We start from the raw sequence: 14066 nt of genomic DNA, 5'->3' as shown, positions 1-14066 counted from the left end.
AACCACTAGATGGTGCTTTGTTGACATAATATTGTCAGAAACATCTTCTATCAGCTCCCAAAGGCAGCAGCAGTTAGAGAGATGCAGGCTTCAACTTTGCTGACTGCCTGCTGAGCTATTTTTAACTCTCCAGCAAGGCTGGGGGTGCCCCTCCCTTTGAATTAGGAGGCTGAGATCTGCACTGATGAGCTAAGGGCAAGCAATACCTTCCTGAAAACCTCCTCCTCTGTCTTCTCCCAGTCCCACTCATCAGGCTGCTGCTGGTTGGTAGGGGAAAATAGCTCACCTAACCACCATTTTCAATCATCATGCGAATGATTTCCCTGTTTAGTTAGGCAATGCTTTACCTTCAAATAGGAAGAATCTTAGCAGTGGCTTTGCTTCTCCTGCCTTATTTACAATTCACTCTGTTCAGAAAAACACAGAGTGATCTGTATGATACGATACTGATCTATATGATACTGCAGCTTCCATGCACGACATGAGGCTGAAGTGGCTCAAAAAGTAATAAGGGAATGCAATATCCTCTAATCCTCTCCCACATTGCTCAGAATAATTAATGAATTCAGAGTTGGGTTTTTTTTGAAAAACAAAAATCTTACAGTCTTTTCAGTAAAAGGCGTTTGGCTTTAAATCAGAAGCCTTTTCTCTATGTTACTGCATGGCGTGGCTTTGGAAGGGAACCTGCAGGCAGCTCAGTATGGGGGAGAAGAATTCTTTTTCCCTAGGTTTTACAAAACATTTCCAGCTTCTCTGCTAAGCTGATAACTGCCTAGTGTGACCAATACTTGTGGTTTTCCCTGTGCTGCTGCTCAGTGAGCCATGCAGATCTGGTAAGAGGTTACCCTGTAGTTTTAGTGTTCAGGTCATAGAAAAAAGCCCTGTGATCCGTCAGGATTCAAGCTCTCCTCTTGCTGATACCAGCAGCTCCTGCACCTTAAGTGCTGAACTAAAAAAGCTACAATTGCTTACTCTGAGTTTTTCTTGAATGGCTAATGCCAGATGCCAGCCAGTCCATGAAAATACATTCTGGAGACAGAAAAGAGGTTTAATATATAGCATTAGTGGGAGTCCTGGGCTTAAAAATAGATTAAGTCACACAAAAATGTATTTAGACAGACTTAAATTTATTCTCTGGCACATAGGTATTTGATGATTTTATGGTATTGCTACTGGCAGCTTCTTCAAGGAGGCAGAGGGCTGGGAAAATGTAGTCTGGTACAGGTGGGGGCTGCAATGGAGCCATGGGAGGAGGAGGAGGAAGAGTGCTCTAGGACTCTGTTAGCAGAAAATGCTGCCGGTTACATTGGCTTTATCTAGAAAGCAATAGGTACCAGACAGGGAAATACAACAATTCCAGAAGAACAGGAATCTAATTACAAAATAGTACCTTGCTGGCCTTTTCTGGCTGGATGCTGGATGTGCAGGGAATTTGCTGGACAACACTTGAAGCTGGAGGTAACCTTACAGATCCTTCTGCCTTCCTCACTTATTTGAAATGCAGACGTCATTTGAAGAGAATACTACAACCTACAGCTCTTTTCTGCTTAAAGAACTATTGGATAAACATTTAAAAATACTCTAATGGGGCTGAAGGGCCTGCTCTGGAGCCCCAGAGGCTCAGCTTCCCTGAAAGCACAGAGCTAGCCAAGACAGGCACCAATATCTCTGCTTTAAGGGACAGCTGTGGGTTACTGAGCCTTTGCCTCAGGGCCATGGCAGCTATTAACTGCAGAGACCCACAATTTGTTCACATAGGACTGCAGTTATACTAGTATTAGTGATGTTCAGCAGCACTGCAGTGTCCTCTGAAAACTCTCCTCTATCTGCAGCACAAGATGTACAAGTACCCACAAGATGCAATATCTCAGAAGAAAAGATATGGTGTGAATACTGCTGAACACGGTGTCTTACACAGGTAATGCCAGATGACCAATACCTCATTCTCTCCCTCTTGGAGCTTGTTGTGGAGCTGAAGGCCTTGCACGCTTCCCTTGGTTCATCTACCAAGTCCTTGTGTTCTGAAGGGCCCCAGCAGTACCAGGGCTCTCAGCACACAGTGCCATGGGCAAGGTTTCCCCAGCTACCCATGTGGAGTCAGTGTGTTTCGCTGCCCAGGAGAGGGTTTTTGGATGCTACACCTGATCAGTTCCCAATTTTCAACAGATGTGCTAGACACTGATAGGCAGAACCCTTTTGGTTGTGGTAGAAACAGCCTGAGAGCAGACACAAACACCTCCAAGCATAACATCACCTGCCATCTGGTTACCACTTGTGGGGGAAACAGGGATCACACAAAACCCCACAGAGGAAGGCAAACCCCTGCTACATAGTCCCCATCCTCACATGGAACGGATTGCTCTCGAAGTCAGGAGAGCAAGGATGCCAAAGATGATGGAGAGCATCCACAGCCCCTAACTGGTGGCAGAAGTGGGCACTGTGGTGCCGTATCTGGTATCTTACAGCAGGGAGGGAGTGCTGGAGCTCACAGAGCCCTGCATGGATGGGGGAACAGCACTGTGGAAGCTCCTGGGGCAACGTGAGCCTCCAGGAGCCCCTGTGCAAGTAATGACCATGGCTGTTGGAGCAAGGAAGTGGTCACCCCAGTTGCTTCCACAGCAGCTGAAAGCTCCCTGTGGTGCACAGTACACAGACTCCCGGGCTGGTGGAGGAGGCAACGAGGTTACTAACCGCTCGAACACGTTTAAGGCGCTCCTCTAATTTCTCCTCTGCTTCACGTTCCTTTTGTACTTCCTCCAAACGATTGATCAGTTCTGCAGCAAACTTCTCTGGTTCAACATGGATATCCTTTGGCATTCGGTATGTACGCTGGAGGAAAAACACACCAGGGGTTAGCAAAAGATGCACGAAAAATCACGTTTATTTTGGAGGCTTCGATAACTGGAAATGCCAGTTCTGGTGGGGACATGAGGGAGGAGACTGGCAGATGCAGAGATGCAGCCTAGGACCAGGGGGCTGGAAGCTGAGCCACCAACACGAGCTCTCCAGCTGGCACCAGCTCCACACACCACCCCACATAAGGGAAAGGTTTTCTGGAGCCACAATTCAACAAGCTCTTTCAGCACCAAACTCCAATTTGGGATGGATGTGCTTGCTTTTCTCCTGAAGTACACAGGGTCAACAGGAATATCCTGGTTTCAAAGGGTGTGAAAAGGACATACAGACAAACTTCTCAAAAATCATGCTTATCGTAGTGATGTTTTTGCTTGGATAGAAAGGAGGACTCTTACACATACTTATTCAGCTTAACCAAGGTGGATCAGTGTATGCTGGTCTAACTCTGCAAATCTACCCCATAGCCACAGAAAGGAATGGAAATCCTGTCACCTCAAAGACATGTTACTTCCCTCCATCTTCTGGTACAACCCAGCAGCCACAAAAGGCCATGACTCCCACAAAGCATCCTCTCTTACTAGAGGATCCTGCAGGATTGCACCTTGGCTCTTCAGAGGCGTGCAACTATCCCCTGCTTACTTTATCAATACAACAACCTTATAAGCGCAGAGGTACTATTCTTCTGCTTGCTCTGGGTGAATAAATGAATATTTATGGAAATTCAAGGGCATTCTTGGTTCCTTATGCTCAGCTACTTTGTCCCTAAATTCCCAAGCTCTGGGATAAGACGTCTGTGTAGTGAAGTAAGAAGCTATCAGCTCCTTCTGTATTTTCCTCATTTTTTTCCCTTCTGCATTATTTTGTTAAAATAGTAGAAAAAATAAAATGACACATCAGAGATAAAAATTTAATTTAGAGGAAAAATATATGGAAAATTCAACAGTATAAAAACCTGTATTCAAATATTTCAATACCAACATGAAATATACACTCTATAGGACCAGAGATAAAATTAAACATGAAGACACAAGATAATTCATAGCAAAAGAACAAATGCAGCACCAGAAGCAGACATCGAGCTTGAAATCTTTAAAGGAGGGTGAGAGACCAGCTGACTTTATCCCAGTCCGGCCAAACGATCAATGCAACAGATTAAAATAATGCCTTGCCTTAAAACCTGACAAAAGTATGCAAATCATATTGTTTTTTTTCTCTCTGCCAGCTGCTGAGTTGAAGGCAGGGGAAGAAAACAGAGGCAATAAGTATACTACTAATGGCACCGAGAAGCTGAAGACATCTTTTATGACACCCAAGTTGGGTTGCAAAGGTCTCAGTTAAAAGGACTGCTTGTTTTGTTTGCTGAGAGCAAGACCCAGCCAACCCTGACACCAAATCTCAATTCCAGTCCTCACTGCTGTTGCCTTCTCTTCCATGCTGGATGGTGCTGGGCTGCAGCATCCCTGGGGACTTCTGCAGACACTATGCAGCTTTGCAGGCAAAAGGACTGCCTGCACTAGCACTCACTTTCCATGACAAGCACAGGGACCAACAGCTCCACCTGAAGCTGTCCCAAGCAGGACTGACCCATCTGAGCTGGGAACAGCCCCAAATAACCACCCCCTTCACCCAGACGTGCAGCTGCTGGCTGCTGGAGAGGGCATAACATGTGTGAACTACTAGGTGGCTCCCACTCTGGGATGACAAAAATCTTTGCTGCCACCAGGACCTCCAGCTCTGCAAATCAATGGCCTGTATTAAAAAGAAACACTGCAGAAAATATCTTCATGAACAAAAATAATGTTTATTCTTGAGATATTGGCACAAGAGCCAAAGTGCACTCTTCGTCCTAGCCTGGAGCTTGTGTTGTTCAGAAATGCACCCCAGACCAGCTCCATCATGGGGGAAGATGTGGCAGAGCTGGTCCCTGCTTTGTTACTGCTGGGGAGCTTCTAGGATCCAAGTGATGTTTCCCCATTCCCCTCACATAGCCCAGGGGAGCACTTCTGGCTAAGGGAGTCTGCTTTCATCAGAAACCTCAAACCCATGACCACCACTGTCCATCTCATGGGGAAGCACCAGCAGTTCCTGAGGGAAATTTCTCTGTTGCTTGACAAGTTGCAACCTGTCAGGTGATGTGTTCACTCCCTCCTGCCACCTCAGACATGCCAACTCTCCCTGCGGTTGTTTATATGAGAGCAGCACCAAGCCCTGCTCCGTTAGAAACTTAATGAGACTAATGAGAGGCAGCTAGGTGCTCAGCAGTTACAGTCTTGGATCTCCCCATTGCAGCTACCGCAGCAGCTTCCATAGAAAAGCAGAAATGGGAAAGAATTCCCCTTTATTTTCATAGCCTTTGATACAATGCAGCATCCTAAACCAAAGTCTCTCCTGAGCCCCCAGCAGCAACGGGTGCAAAGGCTGAAGTTTGCTAACTTGTGTGTTCGAGTCCTGTTACGAGGTGGTTCCCACCAGGTCCAGCAACACTTAAGGACCACGGCTCCGTGTCTAATGAGGATCTGAAGTCATTCAGGGTTACTGCTCTACCCAGGGAACTCGAGACTAGTCGATTTTGGTCTTTTACAACTAATACTTCAGCATGATTATCCAGAGTCTCTCAAAGTCTGGAGGTGATTGAAGCTCACCTACAGAAACAAAAATAACGGAACCCGAGAATCTTTAGGATGAATTCATTTGCCTTTCTCTTTGATAAACAGCTGCATCTGCAAAACCCACTGCCCCATCCTTGGGACTTTCCACCCAGCATAACAGCTTACAGAAGTCCTCAGCAGCCTGTCTGAAGGTGCAAGATGCAGTCCCCTCTGTGAAGCCATCTCTGCAAGGATCTCCCTGACCATCCAAGTTGAATGTGACTGAAATAAACCTCACTTCACCCCACAGATACTAGTTGCACGTGCCCTACATTGTCCTGGCAGGTACCTGCAATGGTGAGTCAAAGAAAGCTGGCAAGCAGGATGATGCTCTAAACATTGCCATGGGCCTGACTTCATTCCTAGCTCAATGGATGAGCTACACAGATCTTCCCAAAACTAATAATGGACTGCGTTGACCTGGTTCAAATGGCTTAAGACAACAAAGTGTTTGAAACTTTTACCAAATGATGGACCTGACTTCGGAAGGGAGACATGCTCCATCAAAAACCAGCCAGGCTGAGCCTGTGCCCAGAGGAGGATCCTCAGGGCTTCAGGATTTTGAACCTGCCCCTGGCTTCCTGTGGGCATACAAAGCCCTGCCAAGGGAGTGGTAAATAAGCTGTCTATTGTTCTGAAATCAGAACAGCTCTGAATGCTTTTGTTCCAAGTAAAGGGTGCAGCACACTTTGAGAGCTGGCTGGTTTTGCAGGATCCAGCCCTCCAGTCTGGACCAGAATGAAACCTCTGGCCATTCTGGGTCAACAATTCAGAAAGAATGTGCTTCATTTTAAAGAACTGTTTTACCTACAGCTGTTTCATCTGATGTTTTATTATCTATTTTTATTTAATGCCACTAGTTCAGACAGGTCTGTCCAGAACCAAATCATGCTGAGATGGGGAGGTTGCAGAGAACAACAGATGGAAGGCTGAACACCAGATGGGTTGGTTGCTTGAACTGGTCTGGATGGAGCAATCTTTCTTTCTGATAGCTGTGAGGAATGATTTTTTGGGGTACCTATCACCAGAACACTGTCCTCTGTCCTTGACATGCAAAGTGTTGGAAGCTCAGGAACCTTTGGGAAGAAGCAGCCTGCTAAGAACATATGAGACACACAAGCTCTCCAGTAGTTCCATTTAGCAGCTGTGATGACATTTTCTCCTTCTTTTCTTGGAGTCAGTGGAGTGGGAGTTGTATGGATCTTGCTCCATGAGGCAGATGCCGGCCTTTGCTTTTGATGGATTTCACCTTCCCTGAGAAACTGAAGTTTAAGGACCAAGTGGCACGTCAGAACACACTGGCATCCTAAACGTGAAGTTTTACTATATGTGAAAAGGCAGAAAGGGAAGAATCTCACTGGGGCTTGCGGGTTACCCTTGGGAAGAATAAACCTCAGTTGCTCAGAGATTAAATAGTAAGTTTTCCAATGTTGTCCTTGGGTAGATGTCTCCAGTCAGCCCCAGGGATGCAAGGGTTGGGCTGAGCCACTCCTGACACATCCGACTGGGCCAAAGAATTCTCTGTTGGTAAATCTCCCTCTTCTACCGGAGGTTTGATGCCTTCATGATGCTTGAGTGGCCGATGTTAGATCACAAGACAGTCTTGGAGATGAAATAAAGATGGCAGGCTAGAGAACCTAAGAGAAAAGAACTTCTGAACCTCCACATTTCCCAGATTAATAATGCATTCTACTGTGACATATGTTTTTAAAGGATAAATGATGTTTCCATTTCAGAAACAGTTGTGGCACAGCTTATGGATAGCTAAATTTCAGCATCCACTTTAGCAGCATTCAGGGATTAGCAAGGAGTCCCACTGCTGCAAGGCATTTGAGGAAAAAGGCATAAAATGGCTGATGGAAATTCTGAGCAGGTTCCCAACTCGCAGGAGCAGAAAGCTCATATAGCTGTAGTTACACAGCATGAGACCAGTGCTTCTCCTGTATGCTCCTCACATTTACAGCATAGCAGCTGTAAAAATCTTCTGTTGCACACAAGAATGCTGTGGAAGCCACCTCTGCACAGAGGACATTCTTCTGGGGAAGCTCAGCAATCAGCCTGACCCTTCTGCTCCTGCTTCTACTTTTTTTCTTCTCATGTGGAATAGCGTAAAGAGCTGCAGCTTCCTTTACTGTGGGGCAGGACAGGAGAACTCCCACCTGGTGATCAAGCTACAGCAAGAACATCACAAAATGGCTTCTTTATGCAGTTGAACAAACAAACAAAAAAAAAGGAATTCCAAGTCTTAATGATTGAGGTTAGATTTTTCTGAATTTGCTGGGAAAAAGAAGCATCTCCTGTCCTCTCCTCGGAATGGATGAATGCCAGAGCCAGGGTATGTACAGTGCAATAGCACAGGTACAGTCCTGCATTCTCTGGGCTTTCACCCTTCCTTTGGGAACTTGCTTGCTCTTTCCTTCCCTGGTGCTCCAAGGCTCTGCTCAAATCCAGGAGAGAGATGGACAACCACATGAAAAGCAACACTTACCTGCCATGGAATGGGTTCCTGTGAAAGGCTCAAAACAAAGGTCTTGTTGTTTGCTAAAGACCTTCACCCACTGCATTCCTGGGCAGAGTGTCACTTCACAAAACACAACTTTTCCCAACTTAGAGCATTGGTGGAATATGCAGAACACAGCTGTGCATGCACCAAGATCTCCTGCTGCACAGCAGGGCAACCTACATAACCAGCAGATGCCTTTGTTATTTGGAGGCAGCACAGCTGTTGAAGCTAGTGGGCAGTCTCCTATGAACTATAATATAATACATATAATCACTACTGTTTATAGCTTCTGGACCTAACTAAAAGTGCTGCTATTAAAAGCAATAGAAGTTCTTTCAGAATTTTGCACAGTAGCCCCATAACTCATTTGTAGGGGAACAGTAAGGTCTCTAAAGGACTTCTGAAATGACTTTTTGGAAGTAGGAGGTCCTCTACTATCACTAGGAAAACATGCCATGCATTCTGGAAGTGCTATCAGTATGGACTCTGGCTACACTGGTTAGATATGGGTCCATAAAGACCTTCACTCAAATGTTGCAATTTAGTCATTGCTACACATTTAAAAGCATGCTAACCACCAGGTCCAGGCAGCTGATGGAGACTGCTTTAGCTACGGGCTGCGAGATATCCTAACCACCCGTTTTGGAAAGCAACACTTGAAGAAACATTTGCATGACTTCTCGCTAATTGGGGAAGTTTAATTCAATAAGTGTGCAGTTAGAGGTGATTTTAAAAGACTAACTTTATAACATTTCACACGGGTGTTGTCAAAACATATTGTCTAATTACCTTCTCCTTTCTTGGCTGATTGATAACTGAGGGCAGAGCAGTGCTTCTCTGAAGTCAATGCCAATTCTGTGTCAGTAATTGGCTGGCAGGAGGTGCCAGAGTGTCTGAACTAAACTTTTATTCCCTGGAGAAAGTCTAGAACTAACTCGACTTCTCAGTCCTCCGTTCCCATATAAATATGCGTCAAGATGCCTTTTTCCCTGGGACTTAAAATTACAGTGCAGAATCTAATGGGAACCGTGGATGTTTCACAGAAAAATCCTTGTGAAGAGTCTGTGTGTAGTTTAGGAGGAATATGTAATTCTAAAAGACTGTGTAGATAAGTAGGAGAATATAAAAATTTATAAGCAGCAGGTGGCCAATTTAAATCTTGTTTTTTTCCCCCCCTTTTAAAACTGGTTTCTAAAAAGGTCGATAAAATTTAATGCTAAGTAAAACTAATTAGCCTGCAAGGAACTGCTGCTGGAATGACACTTATTCAGTTCAACAAAAGAAATGTTTGGCAGATGGAAGTTCGTTAAAGCAGAGCTTACTATACATATTTAATGCTCCATACTCTAAGTTTATAACCTGCAGTTCATCGAGGCATTGCCAGTGCACATAATCGACAGAAAGCCACTATTATTTTTATCCAAAAGGCAAAGCCACTGACAAGCTTTGAAGTCAGAGAATATTCACTCGGTAGTTCCCACTGTTGGGGAACAGCAACAACAACAACAAAAAATAAAGGCCAAGCTTTCAAACTTCAACTCTAACAAAGCCATGCTTACAGTAAAAACAGCATCAAGTGAAATAAAAAGGCACCCAGCCAGCCTTTTCAACAGCGACCACACTGTGAAAGCAACTGTGTGAAAAGAGAGGTGACTGAGCAAGGATGGCTAGTGAGCGTCCACAGCCAGGGCTTTCATTGTCAACCCAGTGATCAAAGCACAGGAGACCCTCTTAAATCTAAGGAAAATAATCTAATTTAAAAGGCAAAACAAAGAGTGGTGGTTTTATTTTTTTCCTTTTTTAAATCAGATTAAAACAAGGGTGTATTTCTGCTGGCAGGATGAGAACAGCTGTGTCAAGTTTGAGGGCACTTCTGGAAAAGGCAGATGGAAGCTTTTTTCCTCCTTATTTGATTTGCTCTGGAGTCCAGCTGTCCAAAGGGGAAAAGAAGCACCTTTATTCCCTGCTAGATATTAAATGTCACCTGTAACTTCTCACAGAAAGAAAACAATAATAAGCAGAGCTGCAGATGGTGCTGCAGAGCCCTGGCAGGTATGTTTATCTTCCAAAGCTGTTTGCTTACCTGGAGCAACTGGGAAGACAGTATCAGACAAATGAAATACGCCTGCACCTTCTTTGCTCTGCTGCCTCGTACCCCCAGGCGGGCTTTGCCGAGTGCTTGAGAACAGGTTACTGCTCCCTTCGGCTGCCCAGTGCAGAAATACTGCTTGGAACAGCTGCGTTTCTCCCCAGCTGACCTTGTACATCAGCCTCCATGTCCAATGGCCTCCTACACTTTCCACAAACACCTTCTTCAAGCTCACCTGAGGGCATGCAACCTGCTTGCAGGTAGATGCCAGCCGGTGCTTCCATTCTCGTCCAGGAGAAGCAACTGGCTACTGACTGAATGGTTAAGAAAAATTATGCGTTTTGGGCAGCCCTAGATGTTGAGTTTGGCAGAAGGCTACCAATCCCTTTCTTAGCATGGTGTATTTCCGTCTTAAAACATCCTCAAATGAATAAAGCACTGAGTGGGGGTTAAACTCGAGCGAGCAGAGCAACTGTATGCTAGAGATCTCACATATCTTGCATATTTACCTCTGGGGAAGGACACAGTGCTACTTACAGGAATGTGAGGTAGTGGCACACGTCCATTTGCTTTGGCACTTTCTTGCATCTCTCTGCGATGCTGCTTTCGGAGTCTGTACGGTGGGATCCCATCTCTGCCAGAATAAAACAAGGACATGCCCTGCTTTAGTGCCTTTCTCTGATACATTATGTTCATTTAAGCCTCACCGCCGCAGAGTGGCAGGTAGGAAACCCCTTCCCGTTTGAGAAAGGCTTTGAATGCCCAGGGCGAGCGCAGCAGAGCAAGAGGAATCGTGCAGGGAATGATGCTCGCCCAGGTCCCCGCACCAGCAACGCTCTGGCACTGGGTGCCGAGAGGACTTACACAGCATCCACCAGGAGCAGAGCGAGGCAGGGCTCCTGCAACCGCTGCCCTAGGCAGAGGGCAGGGAGAAGAACTTGGACTGCATCCTGGTACCTTTTATAGTTGGTTGCTTTCTATAGGAGAGCCTGTAATGTACACTGTAAACCACAGGGCAGGCTAGGAGGGGGAGGAGGAGGAGTGGCAGCTCAGTGAGCATCTACACCAAGGGGAACTTGGTCAAGGAAGAAGGTATATATTTTTAAGAGAGTGTGACAGCTTCTCAAATGTCTTATCAAAGCAAAGGGGTAGGCTCCACTGCTCTTAAGGAGACGTCTAGCTCAATCTGAAAATATGGGCTTGATACTGGAGTTACTGTATGGAACAACCTAGCCCCCACTCCAAAGGAGGCTGGGCAAGGTTAGGAAGGGATGCCATGGGCAGCAACACCCAACTGAACCAGCTTGCTGAAAATGCTGGTGATGGAGGTCTCTGCAGAGGAAGATGACAGCAGTGGCAACAAACCTTGGTCCTGACAGACTGGGAGCTGGGTCCGTGGCTCTGCTGTGAGTTGTGAGACGGTGTGGACCAGCACTGCTGAGCCACATGCAGCCCTTCTGCAAAGACAGGGCCTGGGTGCATGTGGGTCCCCGTGACGGATGCTCAGGGAGATCAGAGCCACCAGGATTTGCTAAGCATCCCTAATGGCATAGCATCACTCCCTGAGCAGGACTTCAGAGGAAGACAGCAAACCCAGTTTTGTTCTCACCATTGCGATCACCCTGCTTACACCTGGCATGAGGAGAATGTGAGTGAAATGGAGCCCAGTTATGAATAAGGACACAGGCCTATCTCCTGGTGACACCGGGTTATTTTTTAGAAAAATCAACAAGTGCAAAAACAAATGCCAGCCTGGAGCTTAGCAATTTGGAGCCTTCCTTTTTTATTTTACACATTTCTCTGATTCAGCAAAAGTAACTGCTTGGGAAGGCTGTGCAATGCCACAGAAATAGATGGAAATTAATGTGGAGGGATTTGGTTTATCTGAAGTACCAAATAACTTCCAAGCACACGTGCTGTCTCCTTCCAACCCCCACCACTTCAAGCAGTGCAAACAAGCAAGTCCCAATGCATCTCACAACTCACAAGAAGATGTTTGCACAAGCCAAATGTACTTAGCACCTACCCCTCTCCCCAATTGCCAAGCACAGCTGCTTCTCAAGAACATAAACCATACAGTTGAACCAGCAGATTTTTAAAGTCGAGGTGCCATTTGGCAAGGGAAACGCCATTTACTGTGGTGTTTTGCTTGCAAACCTCCCGAGTTACAAGTACCAGCCTGTGCAAGGATGGTCACCATCAACTCTCCCGTTTCCATCATGCCTGCTGCCCTGCTGGCTCTCTGGAAATGTGGGTGCAGGCAGAATCACCACCAAATTACATCAGAAGAATGCAATTTCATGCAGTAACTCAGGCATTCAAAACTAAACACCATTAAAATAAAATAAAACCTGTGATTAATGACAAGTGCTTTTTAGTAGGAAGACAAATGAGAGAACACAAAATTAGCCAGGCTAATTACAGCTCTGGCTAGTGGCTGCAGGTAATGCGGGAGGAGGAAGAGCATGTCTGGGAGCATCACCTCTGCTGTGCCTGGCAGTGACACATTAGGGGAGCAGAGAAATTTCCCCAAGTGTTGCTATACTGACAGGCGATTACGATAGCTTTCATTAGGTGGCTTCATTTTCTTTAATGAAGAACCTCAATTTGGAAAATAGCTTAAGAGTCACAATGGTTAAAGAGTTTCATCGCATCATGACACGGCTTTTTCCAGGCTGGATGGCAACAAAACAACTGGCAATTTTTACAGGGGCAGGGGGGAAATCTGGGGGATTATTTTAGCCGCTGCTGGTTGACATCAATAGACAACATTTCAGCTTAACTGCCGCACAAAACCCGGGCGCCAGAACACAACTTACACGCTAAAGCCACCCGGCTATTCGCGGGAAAAGCAGCATTATATTAGAAGGTGCAATTTTTCTTTCTTTCTCTCTCTTTTTTTTTTAATTCTCCCCAGCAGCAGTCCCAGCGGAAAGAGCGACTTTTGTTCCCAGCACAGTAGCGAAAGGCTGATAATGGCCTCTAATCTATCCGGCTTCAAACACATGTTCAGCCCCGCTGTGCTGCCTTTGATGTCATTTTAACTAGATTCCCCAATGCCACCTCTGAACTTGGAACATTCCTTCGTTCAATGTACTGTGCCAACTCAACCAGAGGAAGCAAATTCAAAGATAAGCACTTTAATTTTATCCCAACAAAACCTTATTCAATAGATGGGGGGAAAGCAAGGAAAACCAATACCGTACTTTTGTTTTCCCTTTGTCAGGTAGCTTGCTTTGAGATATTTTCAATAGATAGAGAAATAATATATATATAAAAAAATAAAAACTCTTTTTTAAAGCATACCTACTTTTAAAATAAAAAACTTTCTCAAACTGTTTTTCCTTGTTTCGTCATGTGATTTTCTCTAGCATCTGAAAGTTCTGTACTGAAACGCAATGGGGGGCGCAAGAGTACTTCTATAATTTATTTAATGATAATGTGATTGGTTTGCTACTGGGGAAATGTGGGGGGCTTCCTTGCCTCTCCAGACTGACCTGCAAGAGCCTCTGGTGAGCTGGGAGGTTTTGCTGTGGCTCTGCAGTGGGACTCTCTTCTAACAAGGCCTGTCTTTGCTCCTCTGTAGACAGCTTCCAAACCCAACCATTAAGCCTAACAAGTTGGAAATCATCATTGAGGATCTTTTAAATTAAAAAGCTGTTAAACTTGTTTAAATATAGCAGAACTCAAGGTCATTCTGGATGACTGGCCATAGGAAGGACAGGAAACAAATCCACAGCAAAGCTGATATTTTCTACCAATTACTCTTATCAAAGCACCACTGTCACCAAGAGACCTTTCTCACATAAAGAAGCGCAATGGGAAAATCACCAGGCATTTTGGCCAAAGGCCAGTCATCCGAGAAATAATATTTAATCTGCAAGGTTTTTTGAAGGAGTAACCACTGTCCTAAACCTCTTTCGCTCCAGGGAATGGTCGTCCTTACCCTGGAGCAGGTTTGACTGGAACA

At 45.4% G+C, this 14066-nt stretch overlaps 1 protein-coding gene across 2 annotated transcripts in view; it reads right to left on the bottom strand.

The window, feature by feature from the left end:
• The window catches only part of AXIN1 (axin 1), a 74618-nt gene that overhangs the window by 15048 nt on the left and 45504 nt on the right, over positions 1 to 14066 (bottom strand). For both annotated transcript variants that reach the window (XM_064462030.1, XM_064462029.1), the window contains exons 4-5: positions 10634 to 10730; positions 2692 to 2829 (exon numbers count right to left, since the gene is read on the bottom strand). In XM_064462030.1, the coding sequence (XP_064318100.1) occupies positions 2692 to 2829; positions 10634 to 10730 (235 nt within the window). The remainder of the gene's footprint in view (positions 1 to 2691; positions 2830 to 10633; positions 10731 to 14066) is intronic.

The sequence above is a fragment of the Phalacrocorax carbo genome, chromosome 10, assembly GCF_963921805.1.
Source record: "Phalacrocorax carbo chromosome 10, bPhaCar2.1, whole genome shotgun sequence".
Taxonomy (NCBI): domain Eukaryota; kingdom Metazoa; phylum Chordata; class Aves; order Suliformes; family Phalacrocoracidae; genus Phalacrocorax; species Phalacrocorax carbo.
The sequence above is the reverse complement of the archived record's forward strand: the minus strand, read 5'-3'. Positions and strand labels throughout refer to the sequence as shown.